The 22,970-nt window shown below is 44.9% G+C and overlaps 1 protein-coding gene across 1 annotated transcript in view; it reads right to left on the bottom strand.

Moving 5' to 3' along the window:
- Positions 1-2,655: 2,655 nt before the first annotated feature.
- Positions 2,656-22,970, bottom strand: part of EEF1AKMT3 (EEF1A lysine methyltransferase 3) — a 35,390-nt gene continuing 15,075 nt past the window's right edge. Inside the window, exons 2-3 of the mRNA XM_075334484.1 lie at positions 22,857-22,968; positions 2,656-4,553 (exon numbers count right to left, since the gene is read on the bottom strand). Coding sequence (XP_075190599.1) covers positions 4,171-4,553; positions 22,857-22,968 — 495 coding nt within the window. The 3' untranslated portion in view covers positions 2,656-4,170. The remainder of the gene's footprint in view (positions 4,554-22,856; positions 22,969-22,970) is intronic.

The raw sequence follows: 22,970 nt of genomic DNA, 5'->3' as shown, positions 1-22,970 counted from the left end.
GAGCTGCTAGTCACAGCACAGGGAGTGCCAAACCAGCTGACCTAGTCCTGCAATTATAATCTTCTGAAGTTAAACCATACATTGTAGGTAAGCAACAGCACACAATGTGATGAGATACATTGCTGAAATCTCTGTGTTAACCCCTGCAGCATGCTGTCTTCAAATTACACAGCAAAAACTTTATGACAGATTCCCTTTGAGGCCGAGTTCACATGAGCATATAGAATCATATGCGATATGCTAATGACACTTGGCCCAAACTTTACTTTTAGTGTGATCTGAGTGTCATTATACGGTGAACTGATTCTCTCGCATGTGAGAATCAAAGCACAGATGAGAAGGGAGATTAATTTCTCCATCCTCTCCATTGTCTGTCTCTGTATATATCATACCGCAGTGCAGTCTGTTGTCACACACACATCCATCCATCCATCCATCCATCCATCCATCCATCCACTTGTATGGGAGCATGGGAGCCAAGAACCTGTCAATCGCAGAATGCAGTGATTTTTCTCTCATGCCGATTTTGCATGAGAGAAAAAAAAAACCTCACAGGCCTCATTGACTAACATTGGCCTGCGTGGCGTGAGATTTTATTGCATTGGACTCGTCCGATTTATACACTCATGTGAGCGAGGCCTCATTCAGATTGAGACTAGCGTTGAGCAAGTACCTATCTATTCTTACTCGCTATACTCATAACGAGTACTGTCTGAGGGCTCATGCGCACATTGTCGAATTTCATGCATTTACACTGCGTATTGCATCGCAGCGTAAATGCATGCGACCTGCATAATCTATGTAGATTGTGCCTGAGACGTGCGCACGTTGCGTTTGAGAGCGCAGCAATTGGATGCCAAAATTTTGTTCCAAATCGCTGCGTTCTAAGAAGTGACATGTCACTTCTTTCATGCGCTTTGGATGCAGCTCCCGCTCTGTCTATGGGAGAGGCAGTATCCATAGCGCATGAAATAGTTTTTTTTCTGCAGAAACACTGCATTCATTACGCAGTGTTTCTGCAGCGATTTTACGTGTACTGTCAAATCCCTGCAGAAATTTCTGCAGGGATACAACGCAACGTGCGCATACAGCCTAATACTCGCGTATTCATTCCGAATAGCATGTACAATGCAAGTCAACGGGGAAAAACTTGCAATGTAATGAGTAACCTGAATGCCATACTATTCGTGCGAGTAGCAAATAGTGCGGTATTCGGGTTACTCATTACATTTTTTCCCCATTGACTTGCATTGCACACGCTATTCGGAATGAATATGTGAGTATTAGACAGTACTTGTTATGGAGTATAGCGAGTACAAATAGTTAGGTACTCGCTCAACTCTAATTGGGACTCGATTTTAGTGTTTGGGAGGCTTTTTTTCCGCTTTAATTTGGTGATAAGATTTGGGATTTTTTCTTTGTTTTACAGACCAATTCCTCAACAATAGACTTCTTGCTTCCAAGGAGTACTTCTCACATAGCGAGATCGCTGCTGAGTCACGTTTTTTGTGACGCAGCAGTGACCTCATTAGCGATCTCGCTGTGTGTGACACTGAGCAGCGATCTGGCCCCTGCTGTGAGATCGCTGCTCGTTACACACAGTGCTGAGTTATTTTTTGCTCGTTGCTCTCCCGCTGTGAAGCACACATAGCTGTGTTTGACAGTGAGAGATCAACGATCTGAATGTGCGGGGAGCAGGGAGCCGGCGTCTGGAAGCTGTGGACGCTGGTGACCAAGGTACACATCGGGTAACTAAGCGAAGGGCTTTGCTTGGTTACTCAATATTTACCTTGGTTACTAGTGTACACCGCTCTTAGGCTGCCAGTGCTGGCTCCCTGCACACGTAGCCAGAGTACACATCGGGTAACTAAGCGAAGCGGATTGCTTAGTAACCCGATGTGTACCCTGGCTACGAGTGCAGGAAGCCAGCGCTAAGCGGTGTGCGCTGGTAACCATTGTAAATATCGGGTAACCAAGCAAAGCATTTTGCTTAGTTACCCGATATTTACCTTGTTTACCAAGCGCAGCATCGTTTCCACGAGTCGCTGGTGGCTGGTCACTGGTGAGATCTGCCTGATTGACAGCTCACCAGCGACCATGTAACGACGTACCAGCGATCCTGACGTCATATCGTGGTCGGAATTGCTGGTATGTCGTATAGTGAGACTGTACCCTATCTTTTCCTGAAGTGTTTTTTTGCAGCCTTTTGACTGGATAATGCCTATTTGGAGAAGTTTTTTTTCAGCATTATTTCACTTCAGGTGTTGAAGAAAACCTAGTTGAAAAAAAAGCGCTGAAAACACTGCACATGGGCACAACAGAGTGGTTTAACAATAAAAAAAATAAGCAAAAAAAGCCTCAAGGTTTAAGCATTTTTTTTGTTTGTTTTTATAACAAGGAAGGCCAGCCAACAAAACTGTGTAGACATCACCTAGGAATACATGTTTATTGGAATAGGGAGAGAGCAATGTGCTGTCCTTGGGAAACAAAGGGCTTGTGCCATCCTAGCACTCCTATGTGCCCCACAAGCAGAATACAGAGGCATGTAGGTGTAGAATATGAGCCACAAAAATCATCTTTTACATAAATTCTAAAACAAAAAAAACTATTTAGTCTTATTTGTGCCTCATAGTTACGCAACGAAGACCAGAGAGCTAGAAAGAAAATCAGTTTTATTTATGTAAAAATGCTAAACATACGAAGATCAACAATTGTTAAAAATGTGTGTACATTTTTTTTTTTTTTTACAGCTTATTAAATGATTATTAAGAAATATACCTGTTTTTTTATTTTGGAATGATGCAGAACATGGCACGCTGTCCGTTAATTTACATTTTTTTTTTCTCAGGGTTTATTCATATGGTGCAGATAAGTGGCAGTCTTTTCGATGTTTTATCAAAAGGTACTGTCACAAGTTGTCACCTAATCTGAGAGCAGCATAACGTAGGGGCAGAGATCCTGATTCCAGCAATGTGTCACTTACTGGGCTGCTTAGCGTAGTTCTTATAAAATCACTGTTTAGTCAGCAGTAGATTATCATTAGAGGACTACTTGGTGTGATGCCAGGTAGTCCAGTATATTCATGCGCTCTGTATAACGGCTAGATCTGCAGCGGAGAAAACATTGATTTCATCAAAATGAGAGCAAACACCTCAGTAAGTGACACATCACTGGAATCAGGGTCTCTGTCTCTATATTATGCTGCTCTAAGATGAGGGAGCAAAAACCTGGTGACAGATTCCCTTTAAACAAGTGGAATAACAATTTCCAGTTACATAGTTTGAAAAAAGACCTAGGTCCATCTAGTTCAACCTTCCTCCACCAGTTCTACATTTTGTCCCCAAGTCAGTTATAACCAACAATGTTGTGTGCACTGAGGAAATCATCCAGCCCTTTTTTAAAAGCTGTTATAGTATCTGCCATTACTGCCTCTTGTGGTCGGCATGCCACAGTCTGACTGCTCTAACTGTAAAGAACACTTTCCTATTTAGCTGCCGGAATCGCTTTTCTTCCACTCGCAGTGTATGGCCCCTGATCCTTAGTATTGTCTTTGGAAGGAATAAGTCATGAGCCAGTCCTTTTTATTGACCACCAGTTATCCGCATTGGGTAAACAATTCCTTACAGGATCTGATGGGTAAAAATCCAATGCCACGCAGCTTTTTTCAGTTCATTTACAGCAATTTTAGAAGTGTAAAAAAAAAACCAAAAAAAAAAATAAAATTGTATACATGTTTTTTTAAATATCCTTTGGTCACTATTTGGTTTTCAAGATCTCTGCTTGCTGTCAGTCAATAAGAGCTTTCAGTGTTTACTATTGGTAAAATATATAATATAAAAAGATCTTGGATGAACAGACAAGTGAAGGATCAGAGCTGTGTCTTAGGACAAGTCCACCCAGGACAGAAGGTCACACGATGCGGTGTAGACCAATTTATGGGAATTGTGCAGGCATGATCTCTGAATACCATAAGGAATGTTTAACAGTGAAATTGATTCACTTCTATGAAATGAATTATATTATATTTTTTTTGTGGGGTGAAAAAAGAGCAAGTTTTATAGAAATAGAATATAAAAGAAGAGGCCGAAACCAGCAGAGGACTTCGCGTCATCCATGATCGTGGTCATCGCTGTTCATGTACAGAACATGTAGATAAAATGCTGCTGTAGGTCAATTCTGGAAGCGAGTCATCCTGTAGACATTCAGCTCATCTTCGGCATCTCTCTTAACAACCTCCACATTAAAATACTGAGGCAGGAGGTTCTGGAAGAAATCCACCGTTCCATGCTCCTTTCTCATTTTGGAAGACAGTAATATGGTTGTCTGAGGACCACAGAGATGCAGCAATGTCTGGACCAGAAGATCATACGTTTCCTTCAGATATATAATGTCTGCTCCTAACACAAAGTCGTAGTCTTGGGGAAAGTGCGCTTGGTCAACTCCCCACGACAATGCACAGACATTAGCAATGTGATCCGAGGGAACATTGACTGATACATTTTTCCTGATCTGTGGAAGCGCATGTGGAAGATCCGTCAGGGTTACATCACCACCTAGAAGAACACAAAAAACAACAGAAAGTAAGAAAACTTATATAGTGGCCTCAGAGATGTTTGTGTTCGGCCAGACTTTAGTTAAAAAAGTTTGTTTCGGGACCCAGACTTTACTTGAACCTGACCCCATATTAGTCAATGGGGACCTGATTTACGGGCTTGACTTGAGCATAATGGAAGTCAATAATTGTGCAGTCCAGCTCTTCGTTCACATACAGAGCATTTCCAGGGGAGGTTTTTATATATATATATATATATATATATATATATATATATATATATATATATATATATATATATATATATATATATATATTTATTTATTATTTTATACAACAAAAAAAAAAAAAAAAGTAGTTTTTACCCCTAGTGAGAGCCATTCAGAGACTGCAAGTGGCTCTCATTGGGCCAAGCATACCCGAGCACCCCCATGCTCAATCAAGTGGTTACATACAAACAGCACTGAAACTCGGGCACAGACATTTTTTTCTTAAACAGAAAAAAAAAAAACAAAAAACAAACACACATGCTCATCTTCGAGCCTTGGACACCCAGCGTTTGGTACAAACACTGAACTTTACAGGTTGGCTTTGCTTATCTCCAATTTCAGGGATTGAAGGGGTTAAAGTTACTAACTGGTGTGCCAGGGTATAAGAGAGGGTTACAATTTTATACTTTCATTTAAAACTAGCTGTACTACCCAGCTTCGCCCGGGTTAATAACTGCGGATAACAAAATAGAATGTATTAACAAAAATGTATTCTGCACACAAACACCACAAAACAAATAGATAAAAATGTACCGTAATTATAATGTCTGTCTACCCCTCTGTATATATCTCTGTCTCTCTCTCCGTCTGTCTCAATCTCTTTCCCTGTCTATCTCTGTCACTTTCCCTGTCTGTCTCTTTCCCCGTCTGTCTCTTTGTATCTGTCTCTTACCCTATGTCTGTTTATTACCTTGTGTCTGCCTCTTTCCCTGTCTGTGTTTGTCTCTTTCCCTGGCTGCATTGTGACACGACAACATTCCATATAAGGGCGTGGCTGCGCATTCTTCTGAAGTTCTTCTGTGGCTGCCAGCTCCATTCGCTTTAATGGAGGCAGGTTTTTTGGCGAATAACTAAAGCGCGGGGTTAAAATTTCCCCTCAAAACATAGCCTATGACGCTCTAGGGGTCCAGAAGTGTGAGTGTGCAAAATTTTGTGGCTGTAGCTGTGACGGTGCAGATGCCAATCCCGGACACACACACACACACACATTCAGCTTTATATATTAGACTAGCTGTACTACCCGGCTTCGCCCGGGTTAATAACTGCTGTTAACAAAATAGAATGTATTAACAAAAATTTATTCTGCACAAAAACCACAAAACAAATAGATAGAAATGGAATTATTAAAAGGCAAAAACTAAGCTAATAGAAGCATTTCACAACATATATTTCAACACAACAGATATTCCACACAGATTTAACATCCTATGACCTCACACATACTGAGAATGTCCTTTGTTGCCTATATAAACCAATCAGAGCTCAGATTAATTAACTGTAGCAAAATAGAAGCTAAGCTGTGATTGGTTGCTATTGGCAGCCTGATAAATCTCCAGGCAACAGAAAGCCCTCCCCCTGACAGTATATATTAGCTCACACATACACATATAGACAGGTCATGTGACTGACAGCTGCCGTATTTCCTATATGGTGCATTTGTTGTTCTTGTAGTTTGGCTGCTTATTAATCAGATTTTTATTTTTGAAGGATAATACCAGACTTGTGTGTGTTTAGGGCGATTATGTGGCGAGGTTGGTGTATGTGTGGTGAGATGTGTGCTGAGGGTGGTATATGTGTTCAAGCACGTGGTAGTGTGTGGCGCATTTTGTGTGTGTGTGTTCATATCCCCGAGTGTGGTGAGTATCCCATGTCGGGGCCCCACCTTAGCAACTGTACGGTATATACTCTTTGGCGCCATCGTTCTCATTCTTTAAGTCCCCCTTGTTCACATCTGGCAGCTGTCAATTTGCCCCCAACACTTTTCGTTTCACTTTTTCTCCATTATGTAGATAGGGGCAGAATTGATTGGTAAATTGGAACGTGCAGGGTTAAAATTACGCCTCACAACATAGCACCCGGCGCTGCCCGGGATAGTAACTGTCTCTCTGTTTCTCTCCCATTCTCTGTCTGTCTCCCCCTCTGTATATATCTGTCTCTCTCTTTGTCTGTCTGTCTGTCTCTTTCTCAGTCTGTCTCAATCTCTTTCCCTGTCTGTCACTTTCCCTGCCTGTCACTTTCCCTCTCTTTCCCTGTCTCTTTGTCTGTGTCTGTCTCTTACCCTGTCTATGTCTGTTTCTCACCCTGTCTGTGTCTGTCTCTTTCCCTGGCTGCATTGTGACACGCCAACATTCCATATAAGGGCGTGGCTGCGCATTCTTCTGAAGTTCTGGCTGCACTGTAGCCCCCAGCTCCATTCGCTTTAATGGAGGCAGGTTTTTTGGCGAATAACTGTAAAGAGTGGGGTTAAAATTTCCCCTCGAAACATAGCCTATGACGCTCTCGGGGTCCAGAAGTGTGAGTGTGCAAAATTTTGTGGCTGTAGCTGCGACGGTGCGGATGCCAATCCCGGACGGACGGACGGACGGACGGACACACACACACACGTTCAGCTTTATATATTAGATGAAATTCTCTACGATGGAGGCTAAATAGTGAACAGCCCTCAGCAGTTTATGCAGCAGAATAAAACAAAGGGGTTAATAAGAGTACCCATCATTTTTGTTTTTACATGAATCAATGGTATATGGTAAAGTAATAGACTTTGTAACATATTAGAGAAATCTGCTTCTTTCTCCTATTGTACTGATCAGCATCAAAATTCTCAGTTCATGGGTAAATTCTGTTTTCAGTGACTACAGACGTTCCCATTACTGAGATGGGAGAAGGCAGTTAGTGCTGATAAAGTTCTATGGAGAGCTGGAACTGTCCTTTCAGGAGACCTTGCAGCAGAATGTCTGTATCTGCCTCCATTTTAACATATGTTATGTGTTCGTCAGTTTTTTTCCTTGCTTTATTTCTCGGTTTAGCTTGATTAAATTTGTCAACTTCGCTCCAGTCTCTCCTTTGCATATTTTTCAGTACTCTAAAATTTTAGCACAATTTTCATGACTTTCGGCGCCAAAAAACTGTTCAAGACAGGAAGCAAGACAAAACTATCACTGATGTCGGGGAGACAGGACAAGAGAGGAAGCAAGCCTTTTAATGACTTGGCACCAAATTCTTGAATTGTGTGCAGCATTTTGATTAATTTAGCTCTAAAAGGGAAAGCAAGTAATATCAAAATACTGAAAAGTCACTTTAAAAAAAAAAATGCAAATGATAAATTGGGGCCTCTGTACATTGGTAAGCTCCTGATGGCATCAGAGACAGATTTTGTATATGCAGCAGACCATTGGCAGATGCGGGGATGAGTGACGTGTGCTGGAGGGGAGCACTGAAGACTGGGGGAGGTATGGGAAAGGCTGCAGTGACGCATCCATTGCCCACGTCTGTGTGCTCTACGTAGGGACTGAGACTTAGGTCTTGTTATAATCCAGTTTCTGGATTAGATTCAGCCATTAAGAGTCTATGAGGATCTGTTAAAAGCTGTTGAAAAACAAAAACATAGAGGACGATTAATTCACCCCTTGGCGACATATGACGTACAGTTACATCACATGCTGGCTAAGGAACAGAGCCCACACCTTTGGCTGAATATCACAGCTCTGCCCACGACTGTTAACCTATTAAATGTCAATCTCTGGCAGCAGCATTTACACCACACCGGTAGGGGGCACCATTGTATGCACCACGGACTGGATCTCGGAGTGCTGATGGATCACCATATGCAATACTCCAGTCTCTGACACACTACTCCTGTCACCCCCAGGTTCTGGCTGGTGTTTATAGCAGACTGTGATACTGTGGTGTTGCGCAATATAGCACAAGCAATCAGATGATCACATGCGCAAGATCCTTAAGGGGACTCCCCTTTCACTCCATTAAAAATAATAAAAACACTTGTGGTTATCACTACATTTGTAACATTCAGATCTATCAAAATCTTAGATTAACCTGATCAAAAAAAGTGTAATGAGAAAAAAACGTAAACCCCAAAATTATGTTTTTTTTCGTCTGCCGAAACACTTTAAAAAAAAAATGCATTGAGAAGAGAAGAAAACATTGTATCTACCCCAAAATTGTATCACTAAAAACATGGGCTCAAGGAGCAAAAAACAAAGTTCCCACACAGTCTCATCTACCAAAAATCTAAAATCTTAAGGGTCTCAGAAAAAGACAACATAAGCAATTTTTTCGGACCCGGAAAATCATGCTTGGCTAATTACTGTATGGTGAAAATTGGAATTAAAATCACACCAGGCAAGGAGTGGACGACGTGGTTTACTGGAGTCTAAATCATTTCAAAACCCTCTGGTTTCTTCATCGGGACAAATACTAGATGAAGAAACCAGAGGGCTTTGAAACGCGTACACTCAAACCACACGTCATCCACTCCTTGCCTGGGGCGATACTAATTTGGATTATCAGCGACGCGGAAGACGTCCTTTTACTCCTGACCTGTTCAGTGTACAGGATTGACCGAGGCAAGCGCAGACTTCTAGCTTCTCTGTCGGGTCCGTGCACACTCTCAACCACTGTGTCAAACAGCAGACTCGGGATACCCATTCTCATCAATCAGTGGGGTGTTGATAAACTGCAATTATGGGAAAACCCCTTGAAATCTCATTTTAGCATCACACACAAGAAAACTAATATTGTTAATTTATATTCTCATCCTTCTCCTTACATGAATTGACACCATATTTGTTATCACAGATGAGTGAAACCAAACTTTACAGCTCAGTGTTAATACCAAACACTGACTTTACAAAAAAAAATTATATAATATATATAATATAATATATATATATATATATATATATATATATATATAATATATATATTGCGTGTTCAGCGTTTGGGTTCTTCACGTATGCCGACCACTACAGCGGGCATCACTGTGCCCAGGTACGCTTTGTGCTCGGCCCAGTGCGAGCCGCTTGCAGTCCCCGAGTGGTTCACATTGGGGGTAATGGAGCAGCGTTATCGGATATATTGTGTACTTTCCATCCCCTGGAAGCGCTCTGTTTATGGCTGTCTACATGTGAGCGGAGACCAAAACTGCCCAGTCAGTGACTGCCAACAGGGTTCAGGTCAAGTCTCGGTCCCGGACAGAACTTTATATAAAGTCCAGCTGAACCCACAGAACCAAATTACATCGGGTCACTCCTCTAGTTATATTTTACACACTTATAACGCTCCATTTACTCCACTGCGCTTGACAGACATACCAGCAGTCATCGGTAATACTTATTTTGCTATTGGTAAAAGAGTAGCCCCATCAACATTTATTAATTATCCACAAAGTGGCTGCTCAGAGCAAGTGGCCCAAAGCCAAACCTGTTTCTGCGGTGTGTTGGTCACCTCCTCTACAGTGGAGCAGCGGTTGCATACGCTCACTAACGTTCCATTCACACGGGACTTAGGACCCCGCTGTAGTGATTGTTGGGGGGATACCATAGTCAGAACCCCAGTAATGATGGGATAGTTTATGGGAAAACCCCTTTAAGAAAAAAAAATACAAAGACCAAAACAAAAAAAAAAAAAAAAAAGGCAAAGTTTTCCAGTTATGTCACGTAAACAGCTTGTTTACTGACACCATGTAAACTTTAAGCCCATTACTGCAGACACCTTAGTAAGGTTAGTGATACTGTCTGCCAGAGCCCTGACCTAACACAACCTCTACAAATCATCCCTAACCGGGACATGAGACACCACTGAGCTACATGCAACATTAATAAGAAAACAGCTTCTGCTAAGACCGTCCAGTAGGGAACAGCAGAGCGCTTTTGCTACCACAACTTGATGGATAACATGGAGTTAATCAGTCTCATATGGGAGAATCTTCACATTCTATCAATACTGTGTAATATAAAGGCAGCACAATGCGTAGACATGCTCTTGTTAACATCTCTTTATGTCACTTCAATTCTCCAATGTTCAGTGCTTTGAGTAATACAACAACGTGGGAAAATCTTCCATAAACCAGATGGAAAATGTTAATGGGTCCATTACTTGTACCAAACAAGAACAGGTCTGTTCAAGCTTTTTAAAGAAGGAATGGGAATCGCAAAGACAGCAGTACCTTCAGCTAAGTGGCACTTAAAATTCTCATCCGCTCACCAACAGGTTCTAAAGAGGAGCGGCGGCTCTCAGGCCTATTAAATCTAAAATAGCTGAACCACAGCGGTGGTGCCATGCTGCAGAGCCTTGCCAAGAGGTACGCGGTAGTCCTAGGCGTCCATTTCTTTCAAACCATATTGCTGAAGTACCCGAGCACCAAGACAGCGACAGAAATTTAGATTTTTTTCCGCTTTTATATTTTGTTTACAAATATTGAGGGTAATTTATGAAGACTGGTGCTTCATAAGCCAATCGTGTGCCCAAAGGCTGCTACAGTTAGAGGCGGAAATTGTATTAGGCCCTGTGCGCACCCTGCGGATTTACCACGGATTTTGCCGCGGATTTGCTGCAGAAAATGTGTCTAAGGCTTTGTGCGCACTAGAGCTTTTTACCCGCGGATTTACCCGCGGATTTGCCGCGGAAATTTCTTGAGAAATGTCTGCAATCTTTGTGCAGACATTTCCCAGCAAATTCTATGGTAAAAAAAAATAGCTGTGCGCACTGTGCGGATTTTTCTCAAGAAATTTCCTTGAGAAGAATTTCTCGAGAAACTTTCTTGAGAAAATGAACATGTCCATTATTTCCGCAGGTACCCTGCGGATTTCGGCAGTACAGCCTGCAAAAATCCGCAGGGAACCACCCGCGGGCAAATCGCGGCAATTCCGCGGCTAATCTGCGGCAAATCCGCATGCGGATTTGGTGCGGATTTTTTCTGGAGGTCCGGAAATCTTTCACTCCCAGAAGTTTCTCAAGAAATTTTCTTGAGAAACTTCACATTTCTAGTGCGCACATAGCCTAACACTGCTGCCGTCATTCCCCAGCAAATCCTATGGGTTTCAAAAAATGCTGTGAGCATACATTTTCCGCTGCGGAATTAATGTGCATGTCACTTCTTTTCCGCAGGTACCTGCGTTTTTTGCCATAAATAATGGTAAAAATCCGCAGGGACCAACTTGCGGAAAACCCGCGGTAAATCCACACAAAATCTATGGCAAACCACAGTAAGCCGCATGCGGATTTCATTGCGGTTTTGGTGGTGGGGCTTTTACCGCAGGTGCAGGATTCTTTATGAGGGTCCGTTTTTTAATTAGGCTAGTTTCACACTTGCGTTGAACGGCATCCATTGCATTGCGTTGTGTGACGGATGCATATAGTGGCACAACGTATGCAACGGATTGTACAAAATACCGGAATCAGTTTTTTTTTTTTTTACAATCTCACCGGCGGCAGACTATTGTGAACGATCAGCTGATCGCCCGACTGCCGGGCGCTCAGCTATCGTTCACAGCAGCCGGTCGCCGGGTGATCAGCTGATCACTCACAGCAGCCGTTCGCCGGGTGATCAGCTGATCGTTCACAGCAGCCGGTCGCCGGGTGATCAGCTGATCGCTCACAGCAGCCGGTCGCCGGGTGATCGCTCCCAGCTGATCGTTCGGCTGCCGAGAATGTGTTCGGGGGACGGAGTGCGGGGTGGGTGGAGCCGAGCGGGGCCATGGCGCTGAGGACAGGTGAGTGCGTGTGTGCGCGCGTGCGTTTGTGTACACCTGCGTGTGTGTACGCATGTGTACATGCGGAGTGGAGTGCGGGAAGTGTCAGGCTCCCTGCACAAGTAGCCAGGGTAAATATCGGGTAACTAAGCAAAGCACTTTGCTTGGTTACCCGATGTGTACCCTGGTTACGGGTGCAGGGAGCCAGAGAGCATGCGCAGTGAAATCCTAAGGATTCCGCTGCTCAAAAAAACGTTACATGCTGCGTTCCTTCCGCCCGGCGGAAGCAACGCAGCGTCGGCCAGCGGAAGCAACGCAGGTACTTTTGGCACAATCAGTCATCCATACAAATCTATGGGAAACAGCGGAATCCGTTAACGGTTTCCGCTGTTTTCCAAAGGTGCGGATTGTGACGGAAGGAAAAAAGCGCAAGTGTGAAAGTACCCTTAAGAAAAAGGCCCTTTCTAGTGCACACATAGCCTTAAGCAGCTTCTAATTAACTTTGGCACATCACTAAAAAATTAAATCTATGCTGGCTATGAGTTGGTGTAGATTTCAGCTACAATATGCACCACTTGTAGTAAATTTTGCAACTATTCAAGCCAAAAAAACTGGCAACTTCACCCGGTTATCCGAAAAAAAAACCAAACAAACAAAAAAAAAAAAAAAAAAAAAAAAAAAAAAAAAAAAAAAAAACCACAGCAGTTACTTGTGCACAGATTAGCTAAGAACAAAATATTACACTGAATATTTAGTAAGCCAAGCATGCTACAATTCTGGATTATTTTACACCAAAACACTGGTGTCTATTAGTGATGAGCGAGTACTAAAATGCTCGGGAGCTCGAGGCTCGGGCCGAGCATCTCAAAATACTCGTGTACTCGGCCCGAGCACCGAGCCCAATGTTATCCTATGGGAGACCCGAGTATTATTCTGAAATGACCCCCGGCAGCATGTAGAAACCATAAAACTGTAAATTAAAAAAAAAAAACGTGCGTGTGTGTGTAGGCGTGCATATATATATACACGCGGAGTGGAGTGCGGGAGGGGCCGTAGCCGAGCGGGGAAGTGTCGGGCTAAAGGCACGGTCACGCTGTGCGGGCTGGCCAATCACTGCAATTCCACAACAGGGCTGTGGCATTGCAGTGGTCTGCCAGCCAATCCCTGCATAAGGGATGGCTGTAAAAAGAGCGCCAACATGAAGACCACGAGTACAGCACGAGTATCGCGAGATTACTCGGTCCACGCCGAGTAGCCCGAGTACATTGATACTCGTGCGAGTACCGAGTAGTAACAAGCATACTCGCTCATCACTAGTGTCTATACCTTTCTCCGGCTCATTAAACAAACTGCTGTGGTCTCCCCCTAAGACACAAGTGAGGTTGGACACACAACTCCACTCAGCTATAGTGGCAAGTGGCCGCATGATTTTGTTTCATAGCCATGTGACAATTTGCCCTAATAGCTGAGTTTCAGCTGTGCTGCCAGCTGCACTATGTGGTCTTAACCATAGAGGTATGGAGCGGCTTACCTGGTTACCAACTGCATAAACATTTTGGACCAAAAAATGATCTATAGTAAGCAAACTTAGGGGTACTTTGCACGTTGCGACATCGCTACTGCGATATCATCGGGGTCAAATCGAAAGTGACGTACATTCGGCGCCGGTAACGACGTCACAACGTGTAAAGCCTACGAGAGATGAACGAGCGTGAAACAGTCAAAAAAAAACAAACAAAAAAAAAAAAAACGGTGATCTGTGTCACGTCGTTCATTTTCATAATGTCGGTGCGTCCGCAAGTACGATGTTTGTTGTTCCTGCAGCTCCACACATCGCTGTGTGTGAAGACGCAGGACCAACAAACAACTCCTTACCTGCGCCTGCCGTCCACCAGCAATGCGGAAGGGAGAAGGTGGGCGGGATGTTTACATCCCGCTCATCTCCGCCCCTCCGCTTCTATTGACCGGCCGATTAGTGACGTAGCGGTGACGCCGAATGCAACTCCCCCTTGAAGGAGGGATTGTTCGGCAGTCACAGTAACGTCGCCGACCAGGTAAGTGCGTGTGAAGCTGCCGTAGCAATAATGTTCGCTTCGGCAGCTATCACAAGATATCGCATGTGCGACGGGGGCGGGTACTATCACGCTCGGCATCGCCATCATCGGCTAGCGATATCGCAGCGTGCAAAGTACCCCTAAGAGGTGAATAATGCTAGAGAAAGTGATACCCAAGCTGCAATGCCCTGCACATGAGGTAAGAGACATGGCTATATCAGGAGAACTATACTACATTTCTAATTGGAGGTATTTGCTAATATTATACTTACTAAATTTTGGGAAAGGATCTTGGCTATGGGAATACCCCTTTAAAGTACCACTTCTACCTGTGTAATAAGCAGGTCATGCAGTGTGCATGTATTAATGAACTTCCCAATAGCTGTCGTCTCCTGTAATCCGCTACTATTCCTATGTTATTGTGCACCAAATTCAAATTATTCAAATTATCCAGCTCACGCAGTGTCTTCTGTGAAGACTAGAAGATGCTTTTTCAATGTAAAATCTATGAGAGCCTCAATGTGAGCCTCATAGGCCACAAGGAACCTGCCTCCTGGACTAATCCTATTCGTATCATGCCCAGCCTTATTTAAAGGGTGTTCCTCTGAAATACCACATGTCTGAATGAAACCTACAAGGCAACAATAGTGGAGCGGTCAGTGAATCATTCTGCTCATGGTGTGAGTAATATAACTTAGCTGACAAGTATACCTGTCCTTTCAAGTAACTTTCAGAAGAAGCTGTTGTGTGTGCACGAGGAATAACACCATTTCTAGTATTTATATGACTTATATCCTGCATTTTTTCCCCAAATCTTGCTTTGCAGGCTGCAGCTCCAATTTTCAGTTGTCTCTGAGCTAGTGGATAAATACTAACTGATATGGAGTCTCATACACAGTATCATTAGGGTTTTCTGCTCCTGTCTCTGTAGGGCCTGTTTCACACGTCATACATTTTGAAAACGTCCCTCTGTCCCTCTGTGTGCCGCGATTCATGGCACACGTGGGTTGTTCATGTGCAATCCTTGAGACGTAATCCGTTATTACACATGAAGGTATACACACCTGTACACGCTCCTGCTGTCTGTGGTGCTGAACTCATCGGCTCTGCTGTGTTTCCGCCCCCGCTGCAGCTACTTCCGGGTCGGCTGTGGCTGCATACATGAATATGCTTGACCATAACGAGCTGGATCAGAAGCAGTAGTCAGCTGAGGAAGGAGACAAGCGTTGCTGGAGAATGTGAGTATAAAATGCTTTTTATTTTCAATATCCGTGTTTTTCTGTTATGTGTTTCACGGATCACACCATAGTGTGGTCCGTGGGACATCAGTAATGCCACAAAAAAACGGACATGTCTTCGCGCAGCAATCAAGGACACGCGTGTACGGCATACGGAGACACGGTTAGTGAAAAACTCACTGATGTGTGCGCAGACCCATTGATTTTAATGGGTCTGCGTATGTCCGTGATTCTGGTACGTATAAAATCTAGCACATACGTACCAGAATCACTGACATGTGAAAGAGGCCTTAGAGCACACACACATTATATCGCACTACTGTGTGGCTGTGAATCCAGCACTGAAGTAAAATATATTTGCTAGAAGCTCCAGCACCATCTGCCTGGTCTCTCACTCCTCCCTCCATTCTCCACAAAGATTAAATAGGAGCTGTAACATATTTCAGTGAAAGAACGATCCATCATCAGGCAACCAAGACAGATTTGAGCTGTTTTTCAGCATATATAATTAGTTCAAAAGGTGAGGTGGGGATAAGTGGCTCATCAGTGGAGAAAGAAGCAAATTTCTCTGATAACATATTACGAGGGGCTGCTGATAAGTCTTTGGCTGTATGATTTTTTTTTTTAATTTCTATGGTAATAAATGTTACATCACATAAAAGCCTTATGTGTCTAATATATGTTTTCAAAATGTTGTGTTTGTTGCTCATGGCAACAGTGTTCTACGCACCCGGGAAAACATAATGGCAGAGTCTAATGCGATATTCACAGCAACTGAGAGCAGCGGAGGGATAAAATTCTTGTTTCTGCAAGGAAAGTCCGCAAAGGGTATTCATGGTGATATGTCACAGACATTGGCGGATCAATGTCCTTCATATTCCAGTTAAGAACTGGGTTGCCAAATTTAAAACAAGCAACTTCAGCACCAATGATGAGGAACGTCCTGGATGACCGAGAGTGGTTGTTGTTCCGGAGATCGTCGATGCTGTGCACAACCTCATACTGGGGACTCCCAGTGAACGTGTTTGTGTCATTATCCATGAACATTTGGACATGAGGAAGCTTCTGCAAAGTAGGTTCCCAAATGTTTGACAACAGATCAGAGAAGCATGCAAGTGAAAACATCCGGTCCATTTGTCAGTCTTTCCAGATTGATAAGAACTTCCCGGTTACTGGTCATTATGGATGAGACCTGGATTTATTTGTATGACCCTGAAACCAAGGAGCAGTCAAGAGTGGAGGGACAATGGTTCTCCTCATCCAAAGAAGTTCACGGTGCAATCAACCATTAAGGTGATGGTGTCTGTGTTCTGGGATAAGGAGGGCGTGCTGCTAGTGGACTACCTTCAAAAGGGATCCACCATCAATTCAAGGTATTACATTGAACTTTTGGACCAATTGAAGGCAGCTCTGAAAGCCAAAAGGGGCGGCAAGCTGTCCAAAGGAATCTTGTTCCTGCAAGACAAACCCTCCGCTCACACTGCACAAGTGACCACAGCAAAACTGGCAGAGCTGGGCTTCCAGCTGGTTGACCACCCTGCTTATTCACCAGATCTAGCTCCCTCCGACTATCATCTGTTTCCAAACCTGAAGAAACACCTCAAGGGTTCCAAATTTCACACCTTTTTCACACAATTCTGATGACATGGCTGCTACGGATGCCTGGTTTGAGGCACAACCGAAATCCTTCTTTTTGCTAGGCTTACAGAACTTGGAAAACTGATGTAAGAAGTGCGTTGACATCAGTGGACAGTATGTTGAATAAATGTAAATTTTCATCATACTATCTCGTTTCTTTCTGGGTAAACCCAAAGACTTATCAGCAGCCCCTCATATAACGTTCCCTATTTTTGCTTGTACTATTGATTTATATACAGTTTGTAGAAATAACCACATAATGTAAAGCTTCTAATCTTCCGCAGAGGCGTATCTAGGGGCAGGGGGGGGGGCACGTGCCCCGGGCGCAGTGTCAGGGGGGCGCTGTCTGGTGAACCTTTTACAGCGCCGGCCGAGTTCTGGGGACCGCAGCGCTCATGCCGACACTGATTTGCTGGCAATTAAATCCACACCTGCACGGGGCTTTCGCTGCTGCGTGCAGGGTCTAAGTTCGTCTGTGGGCGGAGCTAGCACGCACTGTGCACTGCGCTCCTGTCCCACAGATGAAGATAGACGCTAGAATGACTTAAGCTGGTTACACCCACTAACCTGGAAGGAGCCCATACATTCTAGGCTCAACCAACAGATGGAGAGGAGCTGAAGCATTAACGTCCCGACGAGCTGTATGTCGCCCCCCCCCCCTCCACCCCAGTGCTGTATACCCCCAGAATTGTCTGTCCCGTGACCCCTGTGCGGCATACCCACCAGAACTGTCTGGTCCCTGACCCCAATGTTGTACACCTCCAGAACTGTCTATCCCCTGACCCCAGTGCCATTTACCCCCCCCCAGAAGTGTCTGTCTCCCTACTCCAGTGCAGCTATACCCTCCAGAGCTCTATGTCCCTCCACCCCAGTGAAGTAGAGCACCCCAGAGCTGTATACCCCCAGAACTGTCTGTCCCTTGACCACAGTGCAGTATACCCACAGAACTGTCTGTCCCCTGAGCCCAGTGTTATATACCACCCTAGAACTGTCTGCCCCACCAGTGCTGTATACCCCCAGAACTGTCTGTCTCCTGACGTCAGTGCTGTATACCCCACGAACTGTCTGTCCCCAGTGCTGTATATCCCCCAGAACTGTCTCCCCACTCCAGTGCGCTATACCCCCAGAGCTGTATGTCCCCCCACCCCAGTGCAGTATCTCCCCCTACCCCAGTGCTGTATACCCCAGAACTGTATGTCCCCCACCCCAGTGCTGTATACCACTTCAGAGCTGTATGCCTCCCTCAAGAGCTGTATTTTCCCCCATTGCTGTATGTCTACAACCTCTCCTGTGATGTATATGTGTCGCCCTGGGCAAGCCAGGGGACACGGGTCACAACACCACCACACCCCACACTCCAGGTAGGCACATCTGCTAACCAGAAATCCTTGTTGCCTTCCTCCAGAGGTTGATGATGCACACCAGGGGGTGGGCCAGGCGGTTGGCTCCGCCCACCAAGGAGCTCACAGCTCTGGAGGCAGGAAGTAACCAGGCAGTTAGAGTCCAGGGAGAGTCGAGTGAGGGAGGAGGAAGTGGAAGGAGTGAGGAGTAGCCCAGGCAGGGGCTAGAGTAAACAGAGAAGTGACAGTGGTGAAAGTAAGGAAAGTAGTAAAGAAGAAGAGTAAGCAAAGTGACAGAAGGAAAGAAAGCCTGAGAGCCCCGCTTTGAGTAGGGCCAGAACAGCAAGGTCAGCGACGGCGGTGACTGTTTGGAGGGGGACAGTTTGGAAGTTCCTGGAAGGACCCCGTTGGCTGTGTGCCCGGTGGTCTGGAGCAGTGTTCCGAAGGACAGTCAGCACCAGGGCAGGGGCCTCTCGGACCCCGGCAAGGCTAGGAGTCGCCAGATTTGCCAAATCCGTCAGTGACGGGGACGCAGATCCCCCAGCAACCAAGTCCCGATTGACGGCAACGGTCCGACCATTACCGGGGAGACACCGCCACCGCCAAGGCACAAGTTTCCCCAGGGCCAGCGCCTGCGGGCAAAGTGTAGAGCTCCTCCGGCCCAGATTGCAGTCGGGGAGCGGGTAACCGGAGGGAATCCACCGCTACCATCAGACAACATAGGTGCAAGGAAGAGAAACGTCACCGTTACCTACCGGGAGTGCAGGTGCAGCCGTCTGTGGGACCGTCCTACCAGCCGTTGGTTTACCGTACAAACTGTGTCCGTGTGTCAGGCTGAGTGAGTACCATAGTGCCGCAAGGCACAGCGCTGCCCCCGCGTCCCTGCGCCCTCCAGGCCCTACACTTCACGTCTCATCACCGGGCCCCGGGATCACCAACCCCTACCCACGGAGGGGCAACACAACACCTGGCTGCTCCGCATCACCATCCCCGGGACCCCCACACTGAGCAGCGGTGGTGCAATCACCACAACCGTGGGTGGCGTCACGAACTATAACAATCCCCACACCCAACAAACAACCCCCTTTCACTCACGGGCGAGGAGTGTCGCTCGAGACACCCCGGGATCCGGCCCACCGCTCGAGCCACCAAGGAGCAGCTGCCGGACCCGAGCAGAAGGGGTGAGCGCGGTGTGCTGACACCCTCCTCCCCGCCCGCGACATATATATAGCAGTGTCAGTGTGCACTGTGTGCGGCCATGTCTGTTAGCCCTTGCCACCAATAAGCACAGTACAGCCACATGCCCAGGAGGAGCTGGATGGGAGACAAGCGGGGGAGGTGAGTGAGGCTGCTGCCGGCTTCCCCATATTAAAAATATCTCTAATGTGTCTGTGTGTGCATGTACGATGTGTATCTATGTATGTCAGTGTATATGACGGTGTATAGATTTGTCTATTTAGATGTATTCTAGTGAATTTGTCTTTAAATATGTGTATGTGCGTTTCTATGTGTGTATGGGGCCCACTGAGACTCTTTCGCCTGGGGCCCACAAAAACCTCGAGCGAGCCCTGGATGTACTGGAAGTTGTAGGTTCATGCAATACAGATGTGTATGGGTCTGTCCTGGCATTACAATTGATGTACCATATATTGCTTGTGGTTCTGATTATGTATTTCGGTACCAATGAGGGCTTTGATGCTGTGTTTCTGAACTGATGGGGTTATATGGATGTATTTCTGTACTGTTGGTGGTTCTGATGATGAATGTCTGTACTGCTGGTGGTTGTGATGCTGTGTTTCTGTACTGTTGGGTGTTATAATTATGTATTTCTGTACCTCTGCTGGTTCTGGTGTTATTAGTTCTGATCCTGTACACAAGTAACAATTCATAAATGGTAAGATTGAAAAACTTTTTTACTGAGAATTGGCATACACTGCTTAATAGTATAAGTAAAGGTCTTGTCCAAGTTTGAGATGAAATTCTGCAGTGACGCTAGGTGACAGTAGGCTTCTGAATCCTCACAACGTATGCTCTGCACACTTTTAGGATTCTCTGGTGCCAGTGGCAATAGTAGACGGTCATGTGAGCACAAGTATGAGATTTTTACACTTCTGGCCACATGCTGATTTGACGTGTCCAGCTTCACTCAATACATTTTGAGCGAGACCACGCATGTCTAGTCGACAGTTGACCACATATATGTAAATTACATACTTGCAGTTTCGTGACCTCCCACTCTCACCGCCGGCACCAGAGAATCCTGACAGCGAGCAGTGTGCACACTGTGAGAATTCAGAAATCTGCAGTCACATAGTGACTGCAGATTTTCATCTCAAACCTGGACAACCCCTTTACTTATAAAATTAAGCAGTGTAGCCCTGTCATAACAGCATGTAATATACTCCCTGTCAGAATTCAGCTCTGCTTCTGGCTCCAGTAGTCATCATATGGCCGCTCCACTCATATGTGATTTTCATACTTGCATGTGACAACTAGCTTTTCTTTCTATGTTTCTCTTTGAACATTCAGAGAATTAAATTATGAAGAGCAGCTCGTCATCACATGACTGAATGTGCAAATCACATATGAATGATTGGTCACATGGGCGGGGGCGCCAAACTGCAGTCTTGCCCCGGGTGCCAGAAAGCCTAGCTACACCTCGGCTCTTCCGCAAGTGATTTTAATACATTCTGAGTTTATATTAACTTTACTAAACAGGCGTACATGTATGGCCTCAAAAAGGTCAGTGTTGCGGATGGATCCATTTAGAGTCCTAAACTAGGTGAAGGTTTGCTACCATGTGCAGGCTATCCTCTAAGCACTGCAGCAACATGAATTGTCCCATAGTCTATACAACAGTAACCCCACTAGGCCACGTTTTTAACCTCCAAATGCAAATGACTGAATTACATCCTTTGAAATAAAGCCAAGAAATACTGACGCCATTGATCCCTAATTTGTTCTAAACGGACTGCAGTAAATTGAGAGAATTTAAACATAGATAAAGATCACAAACAAGATGTTCACACATCAGGTTCTCTCAACCAAGATTATACACAGATTTATTTATTTTTTGGTATACTAATGGTCCACAAAAAACAAACAAACATGTCCTACTCTGGTGTGGACAGGACTCACTCATTCAAATAAATATATCAGTGCAGAAAAAAAACCAATATGGACACCACATTGATGGTCTTTGTGTGCTGTGTTTTTAACATTGTTTGCTAGAAAGAAACCCCCATGTTTTTGTTTTCTCTTCTCACATAGATCTGTCTGGTTTTGCCGAGCTGTCTCTCAAAAATGATCAAATCTGCAATTTTGACAGGGCGCCCAAATCTGATGTAAACATGCAGTTAGATCGAGGTTATACACTGCAGTTTGGTGCCATTTTTCTGTTTCAATTACACCCAAAGCCAGAGGTAAATTTTAAAGAAAAAGCATATACACACACACACACACACACACACACATTTTTTTGGCTTTGCCTCAACAGAAAAAAAAATGGATCTAAATTTGGGTCATAGCTGTACAGTGTGATTTTACTCTTACAGCTCTAGTGAGTTTTGTATTTATTTATTTACGGTGGCTCAGTGGTTAGCACTGCAGTCTTGCAGCGCTGGGGTCCTGGGTTCAAATCCCACCAAGGAGAACATCTGCAAGCAGTTTGAATGTTCTCCCCGTGTTTGCGTGGGTTTCCTCCGGGTACTCCGTTTGCCTCCCACACTCGAAAGACATACAGCTAGGGACTCTAGATTGTGAGCCCCAATGGGGACAGCGTTGCCATTGTATGTAAAGCGCTGTGGAATTAACAGCGCTATATAAATGAATAAATATTATTATATTTATATTAAGACTTAAACAATATAAGGCTATGTGCCCACGTGTGTGCGCTCTGCACCGCAGCGCAAAGTCACTGCATGTGCGCTTCAGAACGCAGCTGAAAAGCTGCATTCTGAAAGTTTGGTGACTGCAGAATTCGTGCGCTCTGGATGCTGCCTCTCCCTATAGACAGAATGGGGACCGCATGCAAAGCGCACGAAAGAAGTGACATGTCACTTTAAAGAACGCAACGATTTGTCAGCATGCAAATCGCTGCGTTCTAAAACGCAACGTGCACATGGATTATGCACAATCTTCATAGATTGTGCTGGGGACGCAGGATGCATGCAGTTACGCTGCAGTGCAATACGCAGCGTAACCGCATGCAAATACGCAACGTGGGCACAGAGCCTAACACAAGTCAGATGTGCATTTGTTATCCCTTACACCTACCAAGCAACGATACCAGTATGCCCACTATACCAGTCCCGGCACCAAGCTCAATAACTTTTTTTCCTTGGAAATTCAGTTTCTGTTCTTCAAAGTAGGTGCAAAGATATAATGCCT

The sequence above is a fragment of the Anomaloglossus baeobatrachus genome, chromosome 2 (genome assembly GCF_048569485.1).
Source record: "Anomaloglossus baeobatrachus isolate aAnoBae1 chromosome 2, aAnoBae1.hap1, whole genome shotgun sequence".
NCBI classification, from domain to species: Eukaryota; Metazoa; Chordata; class Amphibia; order Anura; family Aromobatidae; genus Anomaloglossus; species Anomaloglossus baeobatrachus.
This window is presented reverse-complemented; position numbering and strand designations above follow the sequence as displayed.